Source organism: Crocodylus siamensis, chromosome 3 (genome assembly GCF_052110815.1).
Source record: "Crocodylus siamensis isolate JL-2025a chromosome 3, ASM5211081v1, whole genome shotgun sequence".
NCBI lineage: Eukaryota > Metazoa > Chordata > Crocodylia > Crocodylidae > Crocodylus > Crocodylus siamensis.
The window spans coordinates 37,594,181-37,617,300 of NC_143397.1; the positions used below are offsets into that span (position 1 = coordinate 37,594,181).

A 23,120-nucleotide genomic window follows, 5' to 3' on the forward strand; every position below is an offset into this window, starting at 1 on the left:
AGCATTGTATAGCTAGCTATATAAATCTGCTCCCTGATAGGAAAATAGTATGAAGCTTCTGAATGTCTTGGAGGAGAAAATTAAATGGTACAATAACAAATGATGACGTTGAAGTCCTGATTAAGTACTTTGGATTTAATCATGGTAAACCATTTGGCAGTAGCTTCTATACCTGAATTGTAACACCATCACCCTACTGCTCAAAAACTCATCCCAATTAAAACAAAGGAAACCATGAGTATACAGATGTTGAGGCTTTTTATCCCAGAGTAAATGGCTGCTCCAGGAGACAAATAACCCAGGAGTGTTTCTCCTGGGAGAGTGAATAGCTATACATGCTGACAGTGCAGGCTGACCATGGGGATTCTGGGTTAGCCATATGGACTGCTGCCATCTGTTACCAAGCAGATTAAAGGAGCCTGCAGAGCATACTGAGATATGTGTACATATCCCTTGGCTGTAGAATTCTCCCAGATTATTTGAACATGTGTACACAATTCCTTCAAAATTTCACGTCACCTCTAATCCCAGTGTATCATCTTTATGGAGGACAACTGTTAGGAAAAATTAAGAAAAAAAAGTTTTCAAGGTGTGTGTGTGTGTGTGTGTATGTATATGTGTGTGTGCAGGTCTGTGTGCATGTACCGCATATATGCATGAAACTACAGGCCTTTATTAGAAGCTGCTAGTGACTGGAATATAGAAATCCAATACTTAAGTAGGCAGGGAAAATAATAACTAGGGGATCATTATAATGTACAAATAAAGAGACAGTGAAAGAGGATTGTCTTCCTTTCCTCCCAGGCTCAAAATTAATGAAATGGGAAACTACAGAAGTTTTATAATTCACTCCTGCACCCCACATTTTTGGAGATAGGTACATTTCTGGCTGAAAGTCCTATTACTGATTTTGACAAAGTCAGGGCAGAGAAAAGCTTTACAGAAACATGCACAGCATTGTTCCCCTCCATCACATCAATTTTCCCCCTTCTAAATTATTAACAGCTGAGGTTAGGTGAAGCTAGACTTGTGTACAACTCCTTTTGCATGGACAGGAATCTTTGCAATCATTTAAAATGTGTATAAATTAACTTGCTGCTTAGTCTGGGCTGAAGGTTTGAAAGATGGAGAAGTGGAGGGAGAGAAGGTTGTAGGGTTAAGAAACAGAAAAAATGAGAGTAGGTAGGTATGGAGGAGGAAGGACCTATAGATTCTTTGTCTAGACCTATAGATACAGGGAAGTGGCCTGGTATGGAAGGTCTACTGAGGTTGATAGGAATTAAGAAGGAAGAACAGAAAGTAGTTTTACCTGTGTTAAACTTCAAATGCTTTACAATTTTTAGATAGAAAACCTGAAATACTTACATATCACTGTGGATAAAAAAGCCTCCCTTCTCCACTACCCTATATCCCACCCACATATACATTGCTCCTGCATTGCGCACTGTCTTATGGACTTGCTGAAACTTCCAGAAAGGGAGTTCAAAACACCATAGCACTCCCCACCTTTGAAAAACGTTAATGTTCAAATTTCCCAGGGATCCAGGAAGTTCACCTGCTGCCATCTAAAAATTATTCATTCTTACCTTCCTGATTTATACCCCCATATAACTAAGTTAGCCTCCTTCCTTTTAACTGGAAATAATGTGGTTGACTGCATATAATTTATAAAAAAGTATGCTGAATTTTCAAATGGAATGAAGTCTCCAGGTACTTGGTGCTATAGAAGATGCTAATCAAATGATTGTTCTTTAACATTCTGAAACATAGGAAACTCAGTGGTATAGCAAATGTAAATATTTACCTATACTGTGCAGCAATTAGCAGGCTTTTTTGTAGCAGTATAGCATATTAGGGTTATTTTACTGGATATGGATCATGCATTATATGGGAAAAATGAGACTTGATACGGACTATCCATTATATGGGAAAGTTATTTCCTAGTAACTTATTTTGATATTATATGATTTATTATTATTGATCATCCACTATATGGGAAATAAGAGGTTATTGTCTTTTAGTACCTTATTTTGTCTTTTGCCTATATTTTAACAAATATTTGGAGAAAGTGTGGTAGAATGATCACTGGCATTGGGAGACTCATTGAATCTCACTGCCAGAAGACAGTTATAAAGACAGTGAGTACATCTATATGTACATATTAATGTGCAGCAATAAACTCTGGAACATACTGTGCCGGAGTTTATTGCTCCCAGGTGCCACGTTTACACATGTGCCTGGGACCACAGCAGATTGGGTTGGGGAAGAGCAACCCTGGCTGGTAGGGTGTTCGGGGGGGTTCAGTCTGCCAGCCCAGAGCTGCTCTGGCCCAGCTCAATATGATGCGGAGGGGCTGGCACAAGGGTACTTCAGTATGGGACTAGCTGGCAGGCAACCCCTGCACTGAAGCACCTCATGTCCTACCCAGGTGGGGTGACGCAGAGTAAAAAAAATTCCACAGCAGGATAGCACCTGTATTTACAAGTACTAGCTTGCTGCAGAGTTAATTAGTTTACTCCTGCCTACTAGCACTGCATATGTAGATGCAAGACATTTACTATGGAGCCAGTTAGGCAACTCCACAATAAATGTCTTGTCTAGACATGCCCAGTAGGAAGAGATTGGTAGGACATCAAAACAGAAGGATGTTTCAGGTACAACATGTGGTACTCTGTGTGTTTTCGCTAAATTTGTGTGACCCATCTCCAGGCCATCATACTCACCCCACCTGAGTGCACTGCTTACCTCACTGCCCCTTCCTCCTGAACTGCTGTTGTAATTACACAACACACTATTAACTTTAGAGATTAACATTTGTCCTTCTTGGATTAGGTTTATTTGCATTAAGTAAAAAAGTATTCAGGCACTCTCTCCTGCATCAAGATTTTCCAAACCCTGTAAGTCATACCCCCATAACCTCACAGTCCTTCCTCATACCCATTCCACACTACAAATGTTTTGATCTTCAGCAAGGACCAAATCACAGTTCATGCTGCCCAATTCTGTTATCTTTTCAAAGGTCTAGATAGGTGACTCATAGGCTCTGTTCCCAGGTTGCCACAACAGCCACACAGGGTTTCACAGTCATCTTCATACTGGGGTTGTATTTATTTGTGTTCTTCTCCCTTAGGCCATGGGCTGATATCCAACTCTTTTAGCTGCTTGTGAAAGGACACTCTAGAGCATACTGCTCTCCTTGCATGTCTCCTAACAGACTGCCTCTGAAATAGCTCTCAGGAGGCCTGGTTCCAAGTCCAATAACAATCATAATGTGACCAGCTCTGGCACTGGACTATGGTTATGCATACAGGACTAGCATCTTGTTACAATCTTTCTCTGCAAAATACAGAATGTGGGAGGTTGAATTTCCTTTAAAATTCTGCAGCAGTTAATACAAAATTAAATGTGGTGAACACTTTCAAAATCTGACACTGAATTCATTGTTGAATCACAGTATTCTAGCAACTTTAGCAACAAATTCCTTAGAAAAGACTAATTTCCATGAGTTGTTGTAAGATCCTTGTTTTTTAGAATGATGTACATATAGCTTCCATTCCCTGATGTTTTACATAATTAGCAGGCAAATACAAAGTAAAGAAAAGAAGCCACCAGAGACACATATTCTTGATTTAGCCTTCCTGCTGCTAGACAACAGTATTGCCCATCCCAAATTTAAAAAAACTAAAGAATAAGCTTAAAAAACAAGATTTGTAAAAACATCAGTAAATGTTGGGTTCTTTTAATCTGCTGCCAAGTTACTGATCTTTAAAGTATATATGGATCACTTTTTCAGGCTGCTGTTCATACCCATGAAGATTTGAAACTTACTTTACTTTAAAAGAATACACAAAAGCCAAGAGTCTTGCATAAGCTCTTGCCTCCAAGAGCAAAATATTAAAGATTGTGAGACTTGTAGAATATTTGTGAGAACTGGTATCTTTGGAAAATCCTCCCCTGCCAAGCTGCGGAAGCTGAGCTTTGCAGGAGATGAAATTCTGCTTTATCTTCTATTGCTGTTGCTCTATCAAGGACAAAAATCAGTGCACAGCACCACATCAGCTGCACAGCAAAAATGCACTAATTGCAGTACATGTGGCCTCCACAGCTAGAATTTTATATCACATAAAAAAGATTCTAGCGACTTTGGCTAGAAACCTGCTCATTCTGCCAATGCAGAAGGCTAGCTATGCTTACTCACTCAATGTTCCCCCCACACACTCTTCAAAGAACAGTCTTCCAAATCATCCCCTCTACTATCTCTGAAAGCATCTTTGAAAAGGAGCTTAAAAAGCAGCAGCCTTTTATAGTCACACAATTTTTGATTGTATCTCTGACTCATACACTAACCTTTTTTCTTCATTTTTTTCCCTAGAGAATGTCAAATCAATGTTTGTTAAAAAGAATAAGGACTGGCAGCTTGGTTAAGATTAGCTTGAATATATCGCTACCTTTCTTTCCCATGTTCAAAAGGTCTTTCTACATTATTTTGAAGTTTGTGTCTCCTTGCTTCTCTAATGAATGTGAAAAACATGCAGTTAATCCAGAAAGTACTCTCAGAGATATGAATATAAACACCTGTAAAAAAATAAAATGCAGTATCTTTTCAAAAGTTAACTCTACTTATCCACTGCAAATACTGTAGACCTGTCACCTAGCCTAGTTTATGCCTGCAATGAAACATTATAGCATTGGTTAAAATGATGAATACATTCCTCTTGTATAAAGACTAGGAGTACATCCTTACAATACTGATTCTTTGTGACACTTGATGCTTCCAGTGAGAAAGCTGCCTTCAACATAAAAGATGTTATAGGGATCACACAATTATGACTCCAGTCCTTTTCATCAGATTACATCTATGGCATCACAAGGCAAAATTGTTTCATCCCCGCTACAAACTCATTCAAACATGTAAGTGAAGCCACAAGGAGAAGTTCTAATATCAACATGAATTCAGATGCCAAATCCTACATCTGCATTACTGACAAGGCAAATAGCTATCCACATGCCTGGAGTTATCAGCACCTGTATACGGTGGCTGGATGAAACTACAGTTGGGCAAGATGAACGAACACATACATGAACAAGAGATCTAAGTGCTGCAAAACAATCTGCCAAAGATGAAATAGTCAGGTTTACAATGGTTCTAAATAAGCACAAGCTATAATAGTCTGTCTACTGAGCAACTTAACAAAATAGTGCTCTGCTTTTTGCACTGGCTCCCCACTGAGCAGATGAAAGCTGGAAGGTCCAGTGCTGCATTCTTAAGTTTGCACTTTGTCCTGTAATACCAGTATTCTATTGGAACAGAGTTAATGAACGTGGGAAACCAAAGCAGTCTCATGACTGAGATGCATTTCACAGACAACTGACTTCTCTACCAAGAGACACATTTAAAGCTTGACTTTTCAAAATAAATCACACAAGAAAAAAAATGTTCACCTCCACGTGAAAAAGAGTTTCTTTTACAGTGTTTAACAGACTCAAATACTATAAGTGTGGTATAAAACCGTAGGTAGAAGAGGGAAAAGAGATAGTTTAAAATGTTAGAATGCCAGAGAAAATATCAATAAAGCCTGTGACTCAAGTGATTAAGCCTTCCCTCCCACTGAGTGAGAGGGAGAATCCTTACCATATATTCTTAAACTTCAAAATTTTCAAATGTGGCATTTATAACAACAAACAAAGGATTGAGAACCTGCCCCAACCCATGTCTAGATAAGACATGCTCAATTAAGAAGTCAACAGATCATATGCACGAGACCTGCTGCAATATTCAACTGTAAATGAGGGCTTCATAATGCAAGAAAAGGAAAAAAGAGGCAGACCGAACATATCAAACATGTACACAAGTAATATCCAAACAAATTAGTGTTTTTCTGCCGAAAGCTCAAAGTAGAAACTGTTGCCTGCTTTGGCCATTTCAAGTGTCTTAGGTCAAGCTGCAGAAGTGTGGCTAAGCAGAAGGTCCCAAAACCTACTTCTGAGTGACCGTGGCATGAACCTTTGCAGATGTGACAACTAGCTTGTCAGCAAAGTAAAAGAAGCCATCCACATGTCTAACTAAACCAGCAGTGAGATACAATTAAACAAAGTCTGAAAAGAGATCGTATAAGGCAAAAGCATAATAATCCAAATACATAATCCCATAGCTTTATGTTAGAATAAAGTAAATAAATAAAATAAATTGCTGTGACTGATGTAACCAAATTTATTAGATGTTACTGTGCTATAATATTTATGTTAGTTAAGATACTTAGATCATTTGTAGAAACAAAACAGCCTTTTCAGATAAGCCTGTAAAAGGAAGCTAAACGGGACAGCGCTGAACAGCATTCCACAATGTGGAAGGAAAGGAGATAAGAAATCCTCCTTTTTATTTTCCCAAGGATATAGATCTCAAGACTAATTGACACCCTCCAGGTCCACAAGAGATCTTGTTCAGTCCAGATCTAAAAGTTTCAGTGAAACAAAGAAATTTCAATAAAACTAATTAGAGATCATTTATTAGAATATTAGAACTAGCCACCTATAAATATGGGGTATAGGCTGGAGGAGAATTTGGAGAACTCAGCAAATTCAAGAAAACCTACTGACAATCTGCATGCTACCCTCCTCTCACCTCTCAAGTCTCCCCAGCCAGTACGGATGAGAACCTATGTTGTGCTGTCATGGGTAGTCAGATAAACTTTGTTTTTTGTGTTCTGAAGTGCAAGCAAATAAAAGGTTGGGTCTGTACACCTGTTTCTGCCTGTTTTATCAGTAGCCAGCCCACAAGGTTACCTGTAGCTGACCCCCACGCCAGTACATAAGAAACTTTTACTTTCCTTAATTCATGATCTGGTTAAAAAAATCTAAAAAACCTTTGTTACATTTTTTTTTCCAATTTTGTTTTCATGAAATTACTATTTTTTTTCAAAATGTAATCAAATGTATTAAAGTGATTCTGTGTTTTAATGTAGGAAACAGCCTTGTCTTTTTTCTAGTGGTTTTATGACAGAAATAGCCTGACAATACAGACATAAAATAAAAAGCTTAAATTTAAATAAGTTTCATTTCAAGTGGCTTTAAAGTAACTTTGTTTTTTCCAAGGTGAAAATTTCTAGCAGGAAGCTATTTGACCTATAGCCCATTTCAATATTGTTGTAAATGGTCCTGTTTGTAAGAGAAGTGGAGGACATGAGTCATAAATTGTTCAAATTTATTTTTAATTTTGTTGCTGGGTGAACCATGTGTTGAGTGAATGGTTTTATTGCTAGGATTTTTGTTGGTTATTTTAAATGGGATTTTTGTATTGAACATTTTGTAAAATGATGATAGCTCATAAGATTTTTTCACCTAGACAAAACTATTCCCACTTTTTAAAAATGGTTTTATGATGGCATTTTTTATGTTTTTGGGGTTTAAGGACTTTCAGTCTCTGAGGTGTTTTAGAAGTAAATGGTTTAAATGAGATGTTTCTAGAACTGATATCACCTAATGTGGATCTAATTCAAACACAATTAGCTGCAAAGCAGGCCTCAGACCTAAATTGCAGACTTTGCTTGCTCAGTCTTGCGCACTAAGCCACTTGTCACAGTTTAAACAGAAGATTTATCCAAGTTAACAGAGAAGCACAGATAAGAAAACAGACTCCAGACCTTTAATGCCTATATATTACACAGAAGAACTGCCTAGGCATGTGGCCAAAATCAGATAGCACAAAAAAACAGGAAGCAGCTTACTGAGACTTTATAATGACAGTGGTAACATGCCAAAAACATGTCCTTGTAAGATATTTTCCTTTTATATTGACAAGACCTCAGGTACAGAAGCAAAAAAGCTTTCCTGCTTTGTTTTCCTAGTATTTTCACAGGTCAATCCCATCTAATTTACATAACCAGGTCAATTATCTTGGTCCCAATATTCAGATTAGACAGTACTAGTGAAGACCTCATAATCCAGCTACTATTTTGTACAAATTTACACCTCATTAAACTGGTACACAGAGAACTGGCAGCTTCCAAGCAACAAGACAAACCAATAATTCTAATTTGATAACCAAGTCGTAGGTTCCAACAAATTCCAAAGACTGATAAAGGACAGCACTCCATTTATATGGCAAGGGAGTTGAGGCCAGGTGAATTATTGTGATTGTGTGCTAGCCTTAGGTATTCACACACTGGTCCCCAAATGACCCTTTTCTCCTTGTTGTCTACACAAATTTCCTTGGGTTTCTGACATATGCAAGGGACAAAAAGAGAGCTGAAGAAACCTGAATGTTGATGGTATAAAACACACGCTGGCACAGACAGTTTTGAGGATTTAAAATTCTCATAGCCTAAGCTGTGGCTGCATTAGAGGTCAAGAGAAACTTCCTAGAAGCCTCCAATTAAAAACAGCAAAACCTATGCCAAGGTGCTGTCCAAGGTACCACAGGGTTTCCTCAGTTCTAAGCGACTGCATCAGAAGAGCAGCAAGTGCTATGAAGAGTTCTCATCCTACCTTGATGGAAAGGCCGTTCACCTTGTCAAATAGCATGGATCCACTCTACCAATACACATGAAGCAACAGACAATCTGCATTCCAAAAGTTAAGCACATTAACTTATCGGGGCATTTTAGGTATCTTATGAGAATCTGGGCATGAGACTTGTGAATCTGACCCACATAAACCCTGTTTTTTGAAAGAGTTGTGAAAAACCTGGTGACACTCTTGTCTATTCAGAGAGGAATCCACAATATAAGTTGAGGCTGTTTCTTACGTTAAAAAACAGAGTTACTTTAATACATTTGATTACATTTTGAAAGAAAAATAGTAATTTCATGAAAACAAAATTGAAAAAAAAATAATAGAGGTTTGCTTTAGTTTTTTTTTAACCAGATCATGAATTAAGGAATGTGAATGTTTCTGATGTACTGCGGGGGCAGCTTTGTTACGCACATTACAGGTAACCTTGTGGGTTGGCTACTGATAAAACAGGCAGAAACAGGTGTACAGACCCAACCTTTTATTTGCTTGCACTTCAGAACACAAAAAACAAAGTTTATCTGACTACCCATGACAGCACAACATAGGTTCTCATCCGTACTGGCTGGGGAGACTTGAGAGGTGAGAGGAGGGTAGCATGCAGATTGTCAGTAAGTCTTCTTGAATTTGCTGAGTTCTCCAAATTCTCCTCCAGCCTATACCCCATATTTATAGGTGGCTAGTTCTAATATTCTAATAAATGATCTCTAATTAGTTTTATTGAAATTTCTTTGTTCCACTGAAACTTTTGGAACTGGACTGAACAAGAACTTGTGGACCTGGAGGGTGTCAATTAGTCTTGAGATCTATATCCTTGGGAAAATAAAAAGGAGGATTTCTTATCTCCTTTCCTTTCGCATTATGGAATGCTGTTCAGCGCTGTCCTGTTTAGCTTCCTTTTACATTCTTATCTGAAAAGGCTGTTTTGTTTCTACAAATGATCTAAGCATCTTAACTAACATAAATATTATAGCACAGTAACATCTAATAAATTTGATTACATCAGTCACAACTATTACTATTTTAAGATAAAGCTATGATATAATGTATTTGGATTATTATGGTATATGCTTGCCTTATAATGTCTCTTTTCAGGCTTTGTACTTTGTTTAATTTTATCTCATTACTAGCTTAGTTAGACATATGGATGTCTTCCTTTACTTTGATGACCAAGCTAGTCATCATCATATCTGCAAAGGTTCATGCTACAGCTATTCAGAATAGGCTTAGAGGCCTTCTGCTTAGCCACATTTCTGCAGCTTGGCCTAGGCTGCCTGAAAATGGCCATGGCTGGCAACAATCAGAATACGTGTTGGATATTTTACAGCGTGGGTAAAGGATTCTGGGTTCACATACCAGAGTGCTGAGGTGTGGGAGAGTCAGCATCCAACTTTAATAAAGAAACCTAGTGAATTCCTCAAAGGCTTTTATGCTTACAGGTCATTTTAGTAAGTAGCAACTCTATTAGAATTAAATCTCTTCAACCACAAGACTTTGTATTAACCAAACAGTTAAAGTTGCAAAATCATAGAATCATAGAAAATTAGGGTTGGAGGAGACCTCAAGAGGTCATCTAATCCAACCTTTCGCTCAAAGCAGGATCATTTCCATTTCCAACTAAATTATTCTGGCCAGGGCTTTGTTGAAGTGGGCCTTAAAAACCTCCAATGAGGGTGATTTTACCACCTCTCCATGTAACTTGTTCCAGTGATTCACCACCCTCCTAGTGAGAGAGATTTTCCTAATATCCAACTTAATCTCCCTTTCTGCAACTTGAGACTATTGACTATTGCTCCTTGTTCTGTCATCTGCCCAGGCAGATAAAAACTAATGATTTAAAAAAAACAAAAACAGACTGAGATAATATATTCATGTAACCTCTTTAGAAAAGTTTTAGAAATAGGTCATGGACTATATTAGGGCTCCAATATTATGGAGTTCCCAGACGCTCCTCTATAGATTAGTAAAGATTAAAGAAAACCACTCTACCCAATGGAATGTAGTGCTCAGTCTAGAAGATCCCATTAAGCATCTCTGCGATGCTTAATTTCAGTTCCCAAACTGTGGATTTCTCTCCAGAGATAGGATCCTTGTTTACAGCAGTATATGAAGATGACAGGTAAGAGATCTCATACCCATCAGCCCTCTTGTCTCTCTGCAAGTTTGTATACACAGAGTCAATCCCTTACCTTTCTCTAAAAGTGCAAACTTTCAAGAAGTTAAATGATTAAAGGATATCAAACAAGAATTCACTTGCAGAAAACAATGATTAAATTGAGGCTTCCTGACCAGTGATTTAAATCAATTTGATTTAAATCAAATCCACCCTGCATCTGCCATCACTGAGAACAGTCTAGCTCCTTCCTCTTTGAAAACACCCTTCAGGTAGTTAAAGGTTGCTATCAAATCCCCACCTCAGCTTCTCCCCAGAAGTCATGTGCCCCAGCCCCGTAACCATTTCCACTGCCCTCCACTGGACTCTCTCCAATTTGTCCACATCCTTGCTGCAGTGTGGGGCCCAAAACGACACAGTACTCCAGCTGTGGCTTCACCAGTGCAGAACAGAAGGGAGTAATTACTTCTCTTGATCTGCTGGAAATGCTTCTACTAATACAGCTCAGTATGCTGTTAGCTGTCTTGGCAACAAGGGCACACTGTTGACTCCTTGTCGCAGGGCACTGAAGTGCCTGCTTCTAAAGGACAGGTGTGGGTTGCCGGGGCAACTGCAGTCGGTCAGCTGACCAGAAGGGGGCAGGGCCTGGCCTATATAAACAGCCCAGGCTGAGGCCATAGGCAGTTCCCCACTAACAACCATGGGAGAAGGAGCTCTGCTGGAGTAGGCAGCTTGATGGCCTGAATAGCTATGGCTCGAGAATACTGGGAGGAGAAAGTCCTGGTAGGGATTTGGGGAAGATAAAGAGCATGAGGGTTTAGGGTTTATGTTTTGGCCAGGAGGCCTGAGTTTGAGTTAGGGCTGAACGGCCGATGGTTTTATTTACTGTTACACCGAAGGACCGGGTGAGGCTGTAGGGGTTGAAGGAGGCCTCATAGGAGCTCCCCAGTAGTGTGTGTGGGGGGGGTTCCCGGTGCCGGAGGTGGTGCTGTGTTTTGGGGTGTCTTGACCCCAGCCCAGTGTGGGCATTATTGGGAGAAGCCCAGTGGGGTGCAAGACCCAGAAAAGGGTCTGGAGACCAGGCATGGCTGAGGCTACCTGAGTCTCAATTGCGGGAATCGTGGGGCAAGGCCCCAGGGAGGGCGAGAGCTTATCGGGATAAGCCCCGGGGAGGGCGGTTGTACGGTATTGGGATAAGCCTTGGGGAGAGCTGCTAAGAAAAGACAATAGACGCAACAACGTCCGGGACAACTGACAGGCTTGGGGTGTGGTATTAGGGGTGGTAGGAGCCATGCATAGCCCTGTGGGGGGGAGTGCACAGAATTAGCGGTAGACGGGGTACCAGCGGGAGTACGCCAAGGGGGTACCGTGTCCAAGGGGGTAAAAGGCAGCCTCCCTTACAATACTTTCACTATCAAAGACGTGGCGGGCAAGATAACGAGGGTGCATGGACACCCACTTGACACGGTAGGGGGCACCAGGAGAGATCACGGGCACTCCTGGGTCCCCGCCCCGTGACACTCCTATTCAGCTTATTGTCCACTGTAACCTCCAGGTCCTTTTCTGCAGAGCTGCTGCTTAGCCAGTTGGTCCCAAGCCTGTAGCAATGCATGGAATTTTTCTGTCCAATGTGCAGGACTTCCTACATGTCCTTGTTGAACCTCATGAAATTTCTTATTGGCCCAATCCTCCAATTTGTCTAGGTCAATCTGAATCCTAGTCCTACTCCTAGGCTAGTAATCCCCCCATCTTGGTGTCATCTGTGAACTTGCTTAGGGTGCAGTCCATCCCATCTTCAGATCGTTAATGAAGATACTGAACAAAACCAGCCCCAGGACCAGCCCTTGGGACCTTCCACTTGATACTAACTGCTAACTAAACCTCAAACCATTGATCACTACCTGTTGAGCCTGATGATCCGGCCAGTTTTCTATCCACCTTACAGTCTAGTCATCTAACCCATACTTCCTTATAGAGCCACTTAAAGCACCAGAAGAAATGTCATGTGATGTCAGGGTTTGCTGCAGCCAGTCAAGCCAAAGCAATTCCCAACCAATGACACAATTATCTAACAAATCCATTACATGACTGACAGCGTTCAGAACCTGTCTGCAGAAGTTCAGGAAAGCAGTAAGAAACTTCAACCTAAGTGAATAATACTACATCTCAGCCTTCTGAACAACTTTTAACAATGATGCTGTATGAGTTGAAAAAAAGTCACATGCGAAGACATGTGTTTTGCTCTCCATTGATGATATGCGCTATAAGGGAAGCTTTCTATGACATGTTCCAGCACCCTGCTTTCGCAGGGGATTAGAATGGCAATATCAGATTAGTGTTTGCCATAAGACAAAGGTGAACAGACTTCTATAGAAGTACTTAATGGTGTGACAGCTTATTTCAGAGAATACTTGAAATGGAAGCCAGGCTCTAAGTTCTACATTCCATAGAGGTCAGTTTGGGGTACCAAAATCACCCTGTTCTCTATCATGTCAGTTTTTCCAATATTTCAGATCCTTAGAAATTAAGTGATGAAAAGGAGTGAAGTGATGACACAGTAAGTTGAAATTTTAGTGGATAAACAGAAAAGCTTCCTGCCAATATCTCAGGAAGCAATGAGCCTGCTAAACAATACTTTGGAAGCAGTGGCCCCTAAGGCTATCTGAGGAAACATGTCATAAGAACTGCAAAGTAGAAAAACGAAGCTTCCATTTCTCTGGAAAAATCTGGTCATAAATTACTTATGGGTGATGTGAATCTTGCCTGCAGAAGGAATCTGGCCAAGTTGATGCATGGGTCATATGCAGATCCTTGAAGACTCTTCCCTGATCCTGAAGAACTCTTCTGAGTTAGTGTCTGAATATATAAGATTTTTGTTTTGAGGCACTACTATAGAGAAAAGGAGCAAACCAGAATGCTTCAGACAATATTTCCTTGAGTCACCTGTGTTTTTAAGTCAAATTGGTCACCTGGTAGCTCCTAACTCTGCTCCACTCTGCCTGCATACCTTGTTTCCATTAAGAGGACAGAAACAATTGTAATTAATGAGCTCATATAAATGTTCCTGTATCAAGAATGGTAGAAAAGAGTTGAATTTAGGATGGACCAGATGAAGGCAGGGGTCCACTGTAAAAAGGCAATACAACACCTGCTCTCTCCAGCACCTTCCAGCAGCTTTATTTCTAAGACATGGTGCCTCCTGAACACTTCCATCTCATCAAAGGTATGGTGACTCCATGCTGCCTCCAACACAACCGCGTGTTTAATGAATACAAGCTGGCCTTACATCTTTGTTATACAGAGTAAGATCAGAATAAAGCCTTAAAAAGCCAATGCCTACTATTACTGAATAAAATGATTCATTTCAATTATCAGGAGATATTTTTCTACCCACGCATTTCTACATGATATCATGGTAATCTTCCAGCAATCCTTATCACTTAGTACAGAACATCCCTGATAGAAACACTAAAATATCTGCAGTTTTGATTGAGGTGTTCAGTTTCCAACAAACCCTTCTAATTAAGATCATAATGCTGGTTTAAATCCACAAAACTGTATAAAACTGTCACATTTCCCTCAGTAAGTTACAAGATTTCTCTGGTTTGATTAGACACTTGAAATAGTGGAAACAGTTCACAAATTTAAAATCAGGTTATACTGATCAGCACAGCAACATGCTGTGCAGCTACTCTTGATCAAGACTGCCAATTATATCAAACCAGCAATTTATAATTTTTCTTAATACTGGTGCAGGTGTACTGTGATCCTAGGAGGTATTCTTTTCTGTAAGACAGAAAAGACATTATACAAGACATAAGAGACTACATGACTACATAAGGCTCAGAATTAACTGTAAGAGGAGGCAGTAGAGAAACGCACTTTTTGAACCAGTGGATGTGTATCATGGTGCAAGGAGTTGCTCCTTCTTAGGCTGCCTACCTGAATTGTAGCTAGAATCCAAGTCTACTCTTATGTTCTAATTGTTTAATGAAGTCAAACCTAGAGAGAATTCACCTCCAAAAATTAGGCATCTACTTCAATCCAAAATGACAGCAGCTGAATTAAATGATAGGAAACAAAGGGCACCTAGTTTATTTCTACACTTTATAATAGCAGTTCATTATACATTGGATAGATTTGGGCATAAAACTGGGAAATCAACCTAAGGGAAAAAATCATCATGTAACTGTAAGATTAAAAATAAGGATAATTAAATATGATGAATGAAAATATTGTTTAAAACTATTTTATGCTTTTCTTATAACTTTAAAGACAAGTCAAAAAAGTACTTTTCCTATGCTACAGCAAAATGAAACATGAAGCTGTCTTCTTTGTAAGGCGCACACGTACTGCAGTAGACAGAATATAATTCTGAGTTGTAGAAATAATTTCCTACACAAAGGTCACATCTACACATCACCATATATTGTCATATGACATGCTATGGTGATGTAGGGATCACGTGAGTCTACACATGACCAGCAGCTACTTCACCAGTGGCACAGTCCCCCATTTTAGCATGCTGCTTTGGCAAAGCAGCAGCTAAAATTAACTGTACACCACACATAAAGAGCAGTATGGGTGGTTACTACACTACAAAAGGATGAACTAAAGCATAGTGCAGTAACAATGTCGCCATATGCATAGATGTGCCCAAAATTTTTAGCAAACTAAATCTACTACTCAGGGCACAGGGTGGTGGGAATGGCAGGATCGGGGCAACTGCAATGGAGATAACGCAAGTGGTGGTGGGACCAGTGGCTGCCAGGCGAGTGAGGCTGTGTCTGCATAGCCCTTGCTTATCCTCCAGTCACCAATGGCTATGTCCGTCAAAGCCCAGGGGCCCTGGATTCTGCAACAGGCTACACTCTCCATTTCTAATAGCCAGCCAGGCTGGATGAAGCAGCACTGGGGGGTGGATCCAGTGCATGGGCAATATGTTTGACACCTCTGGACAAAAGGGATAGTTTCAAGCTCCATCCCTTTAACTGCTGAAAAGGAAAAGAAACTCTCTCTTCCACAGTTAAAAGCCTCCTAACTGATTTATTAGGAATTAGTCTCTATAGCTGTCAAGTCTTATGGAGAAGACAGGGTAAATATACACCTTATAGACTAACTAAATAAGATGCATACAGTTTTATGAAGTCCATATTACAATTCATACCAATTAGTTATAATGATTCAAATTAACTCACTGGATTATTTAAATAGAATTTCTACTGTGACCTCAAACAGCAGAACAGACTCTCACAAGATCTGGCAGTAGCGGATGGATGATGAATGTCCGGAGTATAGATAAGTGCTGGCTATGGGGGAATAAGCTGGGCACAGCTAGGTTTCTAAAAGAGTGTTCTAAGGAAAGTGCAAATAACTGGGACAAAGCTTTTCTGAGAAACTGGAGAAAGATGCTTGGAGGGGAGGTCACTTGGGGTCTGTCCAGTAGGTGGAAGAAGACTTGATGGTTTCAGATAGAAACATCTGCTGGGGATCTCTCTGTTGGCTGGGTCCCTGACTGGGGTGTGGACACAGCTTCCAGCTGTACAAGGGTCAGGAAGCTGCAGTCACGCTGCTGTCATTTCTGTGCTGTGGTTGGGAGGCAGGGAAGGGAGGGAAGAGTGAAAAATAGCATCAGGGTGGAAAAAGTTTCCAGCTACCTGGCCCCAGTGCAGCTCCCAACCAGGAGGGAAGAGTGAAAAATAGCATCAGGGTGGAAAAAGATTTCAGCTGCCTGGCCCCAGTGCAGCTCCCAACCAGCTGGAAGCTGTGCCCATGCTGCAACTGGGGAAAGGCTAGGGGACAGGGGACAAGAAGCAGCAGCAAGAAGGGCACAGCTGGAAGTTGCCCAGCCCCATCTAGTTCCTTGCTGCTTGCTTAGCTCTGGTGCAGGCATACATAAACAAAGCCCTTGGGCTCTGCAGACCAGATTCAGTGGCTCTGCAGGCTGGATGCTGCCAACCCCTGCCTTGGAGTCAATGCATTATGAGTTTAGAGATGTTTTGGTGGGTCATTTGGAGAGATTCCTTAAATTCACCAATTAAATTTTACACTCTGTAAAGCCTATAGCTAAAACCATAGGAACTTTGCAGATTTATACAAGGCGATCTGATTCTAATCTTCATTATGCAAAGATTTCAAGCCTTTTAAACTATCCAGCTGGGGCCCCCTCATTGTCATAATACTCTTATAAGAACGTTCATTTGATGTTCAAACTGTACCTTGTAAACTGAACTGCCTCCAACTATCCAAACCAAGTCTATCTTATTTTTTAGCTCTGGAGAATCCAGAAGAACTAAAGCATCATCCAAGCTTCTGGCAAGATGGTGTGCTCCTTTTGGGACTTCCCTAGAAAGACAAAATGTCCTTGCTTAACAGTGATAAAGACTATTCATCATGACAGACAATGTAAATTACAAAAAACCAAAAGTATCTACCTAATTATTCCTCATAAACATGAACAAATATATTTTGTCTTTAATACAATCTTTAGGAAGAAGTTAAATTTATGTTAAAATAGTATCAGCTAAACTTCTCCACCAATGTGGCACAGGATTACCTAACAAAAAGCTGATTTGTAATACAAATACATTTAATTGAATTATAAAGTCTGGCTCGTAAATTTTGTATTGGATATTTGCTTAAGCAAATACGTGGTATTTGGATTGCTAAATCTAATTAAAACTGCCAAGTTTCTACTAAACCTGATACCTACTACAATAATACTTTTGGCAATGAAGCTAGTCATAAAGCTCCAACCCCCCGCCCCAAACACAATATCTGTTAAGTACCTCATAGAGACAACAAATTCAAATTACTTTAATCTTTTAGCCTCCTCAAGGATAACAATACTAATTAGATGTCCAATTTTTTCCAGCAGAATTGAAATAGCGCTCAATTAATTCAGCTTTAAAAAAGTACTTTAAATTCTGCAGTGTTTTGTTAATGTACAAAACTCTATTAACTTAAATGAGGGTTGCACATACACTTACAAATCATATTCCTTGCCTTAAGAAAAACATGTAACAAAAAATATTGTAAATTTTCTCCAGTAATGTTTTTCACTAGTTTTATGTGCATTAGCAATAAAATAATTTCTCCAAAGCATTATGCATAACACAGTAGGGATTTAAAAAAAAAGGTCTTATCTAGATAATTGTTTTATAGTTGTCTGGCCACAGTCTTGCTTTGACTGAAGTCAATGGAGAAATTACTATTTTAAGAGCTAAATTAGGTTCTCTCTGTGCAGAGGAACAGTTTGGTATATAGCAGTGAAGATACAAAACTTCTTGAGGAAGGTAGAACAGTGGTCAATAGCTGCAATTTGTAAATGCTGTTAGTTTTAAAGCATGGGTGACTCTGCACTACCTAGACCTGGATGATCCAGGGTAGTGTAGTTATAATTAAATGAAAATGATTTCTCCTTGTTGCTATTTTTTAACACTTGCAGATTTTCATTACACAATACAGGCATACCTCGGAGATATTGCGGGTTCGGTTCCAGACCACCGCAATAAAGCGAATATCGCAATAAAGCGAGTCACACGAATTTTTTGGTTTCCCAGTGCATATAAAAGTTATGTTTACGCTATACTGTAGTCTATTAAGTGTGCAATAGCATTATGTCTAAAAAAAAGTACATACCTTAATTAAAAAATACTTTATTGCTAAAAAATGCAAAGTGAGCAAATGCTGTTGGAAAAATGGCGCCGATAGACTCACTCAACGCAGGGTTGCCACAAACCTTCAATTTGTAAAAAATGCAATATCTGCGAAGCGCAATAAAGTGAAGCGCAATAAAACGAGGTATGCCTGTATCTTCTATCAAATGTGGCTCACTATCTTCAGTTATTTCACAATTCTGATCAAATAAGATTTCTGACTCCACTCTCTGTTCACGTTCATTAGGAAAAAAATTAACCAACAAAAATGGAAAACAAAAAACCTCAATAAATAGTCTTTGCACAGGAAAACCTAACAGAATGGAGCACAGCTTTAGCATCTGCAAAATTAAATTATGTCAACTAACAAATGAAAAATAAACAAACAGTCTCATTATCACTTTAGGAAAAGCACTGACCTGAATTACATATTGTTTAATGAGATGCCTTTTCCCTTTGTTTTGGCTTGAGTTTGCTTTTAACAAGTAGAAGAACATTATTGAAAGTCTTTGGTCACATTAGTTTGCAAAGGGAGAAGCCAGTAGAATAATGCAAAATTAAGATGTGGAGACAGTTTTGAGTTCTCCAGACTGCAACATACTTACATAGCATACACCAGTGATTCTCAGCCATGGTGTTATGGCCCCCTATGGTGGGCTTTGAGTTTTTGCTGCAGAAGTGCTCTTTTATTTTTCCATACTCTAAAAATAAGTGACAGCTAAGAGCTTTGGTATTTTCCAAGGGGTGCCTTTGGGCCACATGAAGGGTGCTTTAAGCCTAAAAACATTGAGAACCTCTGGTGTACATGCACATACCTTAGGATTTTAGCTGCTTTTGTTTAAAGAGAGTTGCTTGTGACTAGAGAGGGTGGTAGGTGAAGAGAAGAACTGGAGTTCTGGCATTTTTTTTTCTTTTTTACCAATACATAAAGAAAGCCAAAGAGATAAACAACTAAAACCAAGCTGCATAGAAAGGGAATGGACATACATACACTTGTAGCTTCAAAAACGGAGGGGGAACTGCTGCTGGAGGGCATGCAGCAGCTATTATGCTGTAACTGTTAGGTGTGCATGAACCTGTAGTGATGCAAGTAAGCTACATCGCTACAACTTTAAACCTGGAGGACACAGGGTTAATGTTGGAGCAGTTTTGCTATACTTGTATTACTACAGGTTACTGCACACTTAAGTGTAACAGCTGCTAGTGTTTCTGAGCAGGAGGTCTTGCACCCTTTCTGAAGGGGCAGGGATGAGGTACAGGGGTAGATATGTCCATACTCAAAGGCACTTAAATGCAAGGAATGGGGGGACTACCGCAAGACTAAAATGGTTGGGATGTAGATTTTTCCTTTATATGCTTTTAAACAGAATACAAGAATGCGCACAGGAAGAATGCTGGATTGGTAGCCCTGCAAGGAAAGGTTTCAGTTATCAGCGTAACAGGTGCAGAGTGCCCTGACAACAGGGTTCTGAATGGAGAAGCCCTAGGGGACAGAAGTTTTCAGGCTCTGACCTGGGTCATAATTTGCCAATTAACTACAATGAACATATTTATGAATGAGAAAGAGAGAGAAATGGGAGGCCAACTCCCTGAGAACTGGGCTAAAACCATAAACTTGTTTAGCCTGGGCTCTCAACAACCCCCAGGCCTACAACACTTGTTGGTACTGATCCTGCAGGGAACTGCATGTGGCTGGACTGTTGAACCCCTATTGATAGGGACCTACTTAAATTGAGGAGGCAGGCAGCCAATTTTGCAGACATATCACAGGACTGGCCGCCATTTTCACAAGCTTAATCACAGTGGGGCTTCCATGCCTCTGATTGTCCAAGGGGCCCCAGTGGCCCCACCTCTAGCCACTGGTTGGGTGAGAGGGCTGTCTGTCATGTGGTCCCGCCCCACACCACTGATTAGCCAAGAGGGCTGTCTGTTGTGTGGCTCCACCCTTCACCACTGTTTGGTGGAGGGGGTGGGGTTGCATGACAGACAGCCCTCTCAGCCAATCAGCAGCGATGAGGGAAGGCAGCAGCCTCCATCTAGTTTGCTCCCCGTTGTGCCAACAGAGGCTCCCCCTTGATGGGTTGTGTAGCTGGGCTGCAGCAGCCATAAGGACTGCTGGCTCCCACTGGGGAGCCAGCATTTTAATTTTCAGTAAGGTTTCTTTTTGTTTTTTTAAATTTCCGTGAAGTTGTAAATTGAGTAGGTTGCTAAATATAGATTGTCAAGGGCCTCAGGGGACCACCACAACAGTGCTATAGTCTTCTTGTGTATCTCACATTTCAGGATGGGATCCATTCTGTAAGTACCCAGGCTGGATTTGAAAGCATGGATGTGAAAACCTTTCCTATCCTCATAACCAATCCAGATCTCATTATCTCCAAGACTCATAGGCAACTGAACTGAAGTACGATTCCCTATCTTGTGGAAATAACTCTGTCTCTTTTTATACAAAGTAGCATTATGGACAAACTATGCTCTGCTCCAACAAGTATCAATTAGGACAATGATGTACAGTAAAAGCTTTATTATCTGGCACCCATGGGGAATGGGGGGTGCCGGATAAAAATATGCTGGTTAATGGAGGCCCAAACAGGAGAGGCAGGAAGGTGGGCCCTGCGCAGCCTGCTATGCCCCAGGCTGTGGGGTCTTGATAGCACAGGCTACTTTGCCCCAGGCCATGGCAGCTCAGAGAAACTGGAAGTGTCATGGTGGGAATATGGAAAATAACCAGCCACAGAGGCAGAGGCAGAAAGCTGAATGAAACAAAAGGGCAAGAGTCTACCAAAAAGAACCCAAAGACTAGGGAGCAAAAACAACAGCAAAGCTTTCAAACTTTTTGCTAATGATGTACTATTCCATTCTCACTCGACCCATGTCTGAAGCCCAATTATTCCACACCAAGGTACTTCAACCTGTAGACACACAAAGCTAGGAGGACCTTTCAGGTACTGATAGTTTCAAGGATGAAGAAAACAAGTGACAGAACACATGACTGGCAGGAACTCCACAGAAACTGTTTTAAATATACACTGGAGGTGAAAAGTACTGCTCTTTATTGCTTTATCTGGCTATTACTCTTTTGTCTGAGAAAGTGCTCACCATAAGTGGTGTGCCTTTCAAATATACAGGATGGAACAGTCTGCCCTAAGTTGCTAACAGTTTAAGACTGAACAGAGAGCAAGAGGCAAAAAAAAGAAAACAACAATGATTTTCAGTACAAAAATCAACAAGATCCACAACAAGCAGCACAGTAGATGTGGATTTTTTGAGTGGTTTAGTATGGGACACTCGTTAAAAAAGTGTTATTCTGCACCTGCATCTATGCTATTTAGAAATCTACTTCACACTTACATTATTCCAAACTTGAACTATAAAATGCAATTGTGCCAAACAAACAATAAACAATCATCAGTGTATAATGTTTGCAAATTACTTACAAGACCAAAGTCAGGACTTACGCAAGTTCTCTGCTGAGCACTATGTTAATTCTATCTTTTAAAGGACGATTCTTCTCAGGAATAGAGAACCAGGTCTTCTTACCCATTATCAACACATTTTGTTTACCTGGGTATAATATATAGAGGTTCTTTTTAGAAAATATCTTCAACGTAGTACAGAAATAGCTGTAGTGGTTTAGCGACATCTGGTGGATTTCATCCCCCACCCCCTTCGATTCTGTTTAAAATGTTAAACTGTTGATTCAAGTTTTAAACAATAGCAAATAATTGTAAATAAAAGACCAAACGTAGACTCTGATCCTGGGATTGTATACAATGACATGAACAGACACAAGCATTTGCAGGACCAGGGCCTACATATGCATTTTTACACCAAATAAAACCATGCTTAAACAAGAACTTACAATTAACAAAGTCCTAAATATGACTTACTAAAACTGCCCAGTTTAAACAATGTGGCTATAACAGCTAACTCAAATATGCATTTAAGGTATATTTCTCTGCACGTGCTGAAAGCCATGCAACATATATCATAATTTCATAGTTGGTAGCGTTGGAAGAGACCTAAACAGATCATCTAGTCTGAACCCCTGCCATGGGCAGGAAAGAATGCTGGGGTCTAAGGACCCCGGCTAGGTGTCTATCTAGCCTCCTTTTAAAGACCCCCAGGGTAGAAGTGAGCACCACTCCCCTTGGAAACTGGTTCCAGATCCTAGCCACCCTGACAGCGAAGTAGTGCCTCCTGATATCTAGCCTGAATCTACTCTCAGTCAACTGATGGCCATTATTCCTTGTTACTCCCGGTAGTGCTCAGGGGAACAGGGACTCTCCCATTGCCTGCTGGTCCCCCTTGGTCAGTTTGTAGATGGCCACTAGATCCCCTCTCAGCCTTCTCTTGTGGAGGCTGAACAGGTTCAGGTCCCATAACCTCTCCTCGTAGGGCCTGCCCTGCTGCCCCCCGATCATGCAAGTGACCCTCCTCTGGACCCTCTCCATGTTGCCCACATCCCTCCTGAAGTGCGGCGCCCAGAACTGGATGCAGTACTCCAACTGCGGCCTAACCAATGTCACATAGAGGGGGAGGATCACCTCCTTGGACTTGCTTGTGATGCATCTGTGGATGCATGAAAAGGTGCGGTTAGCCTTCCTAACTGCATCCCCATATTGGCGGCCCATGTTCATCTTGGAGTCTGTAATGACTCCAAGATCCTTTTCTGCCTCTTTGCTGATGAGAAGGGAGTTACCCTGTCTGTAGATATGCTGCTGGTTCTTTCTCCCTACGTGCAGTACCTCACACTTGTCAGTATTCAAACCCATCCTATTCTCATCCGCCCACCCCTGTAACCTGTCCAGATCCAATTGCAGCCTGTCCCTCCCTTTTAG

The 23,120-nt window shown here is 40.6% G+C and overlaps 1 protein-coding gene across 1 annotated transcript in view; it reads right to left on the reverse strand.

Moving 5' to 3' along the window:
• DHFR (dihydrofolate reductase) overlaps positions 1-23,120 on the reverse strand; it is a 36,164-nt gene that overhangs the window by 7,306 nt on the left and 5,738 nt on the right. Inside the window, exons 3-4 of the mRNA XM_090038176.1 lie at positions 21,738-21,843; positions 16,840-16,966 (exon numbers count right to left, since the gene is read on the reverse strand). Coding sequence (XP_089894302.1) covers positions 16,840-16,966; positions 21,738-21,843 — 233 coding nt within the window. The remainder of the gene's footprint in view (positions 1-16,839; positions 16,967-21,737; positions 21,844-23,120) is intronic.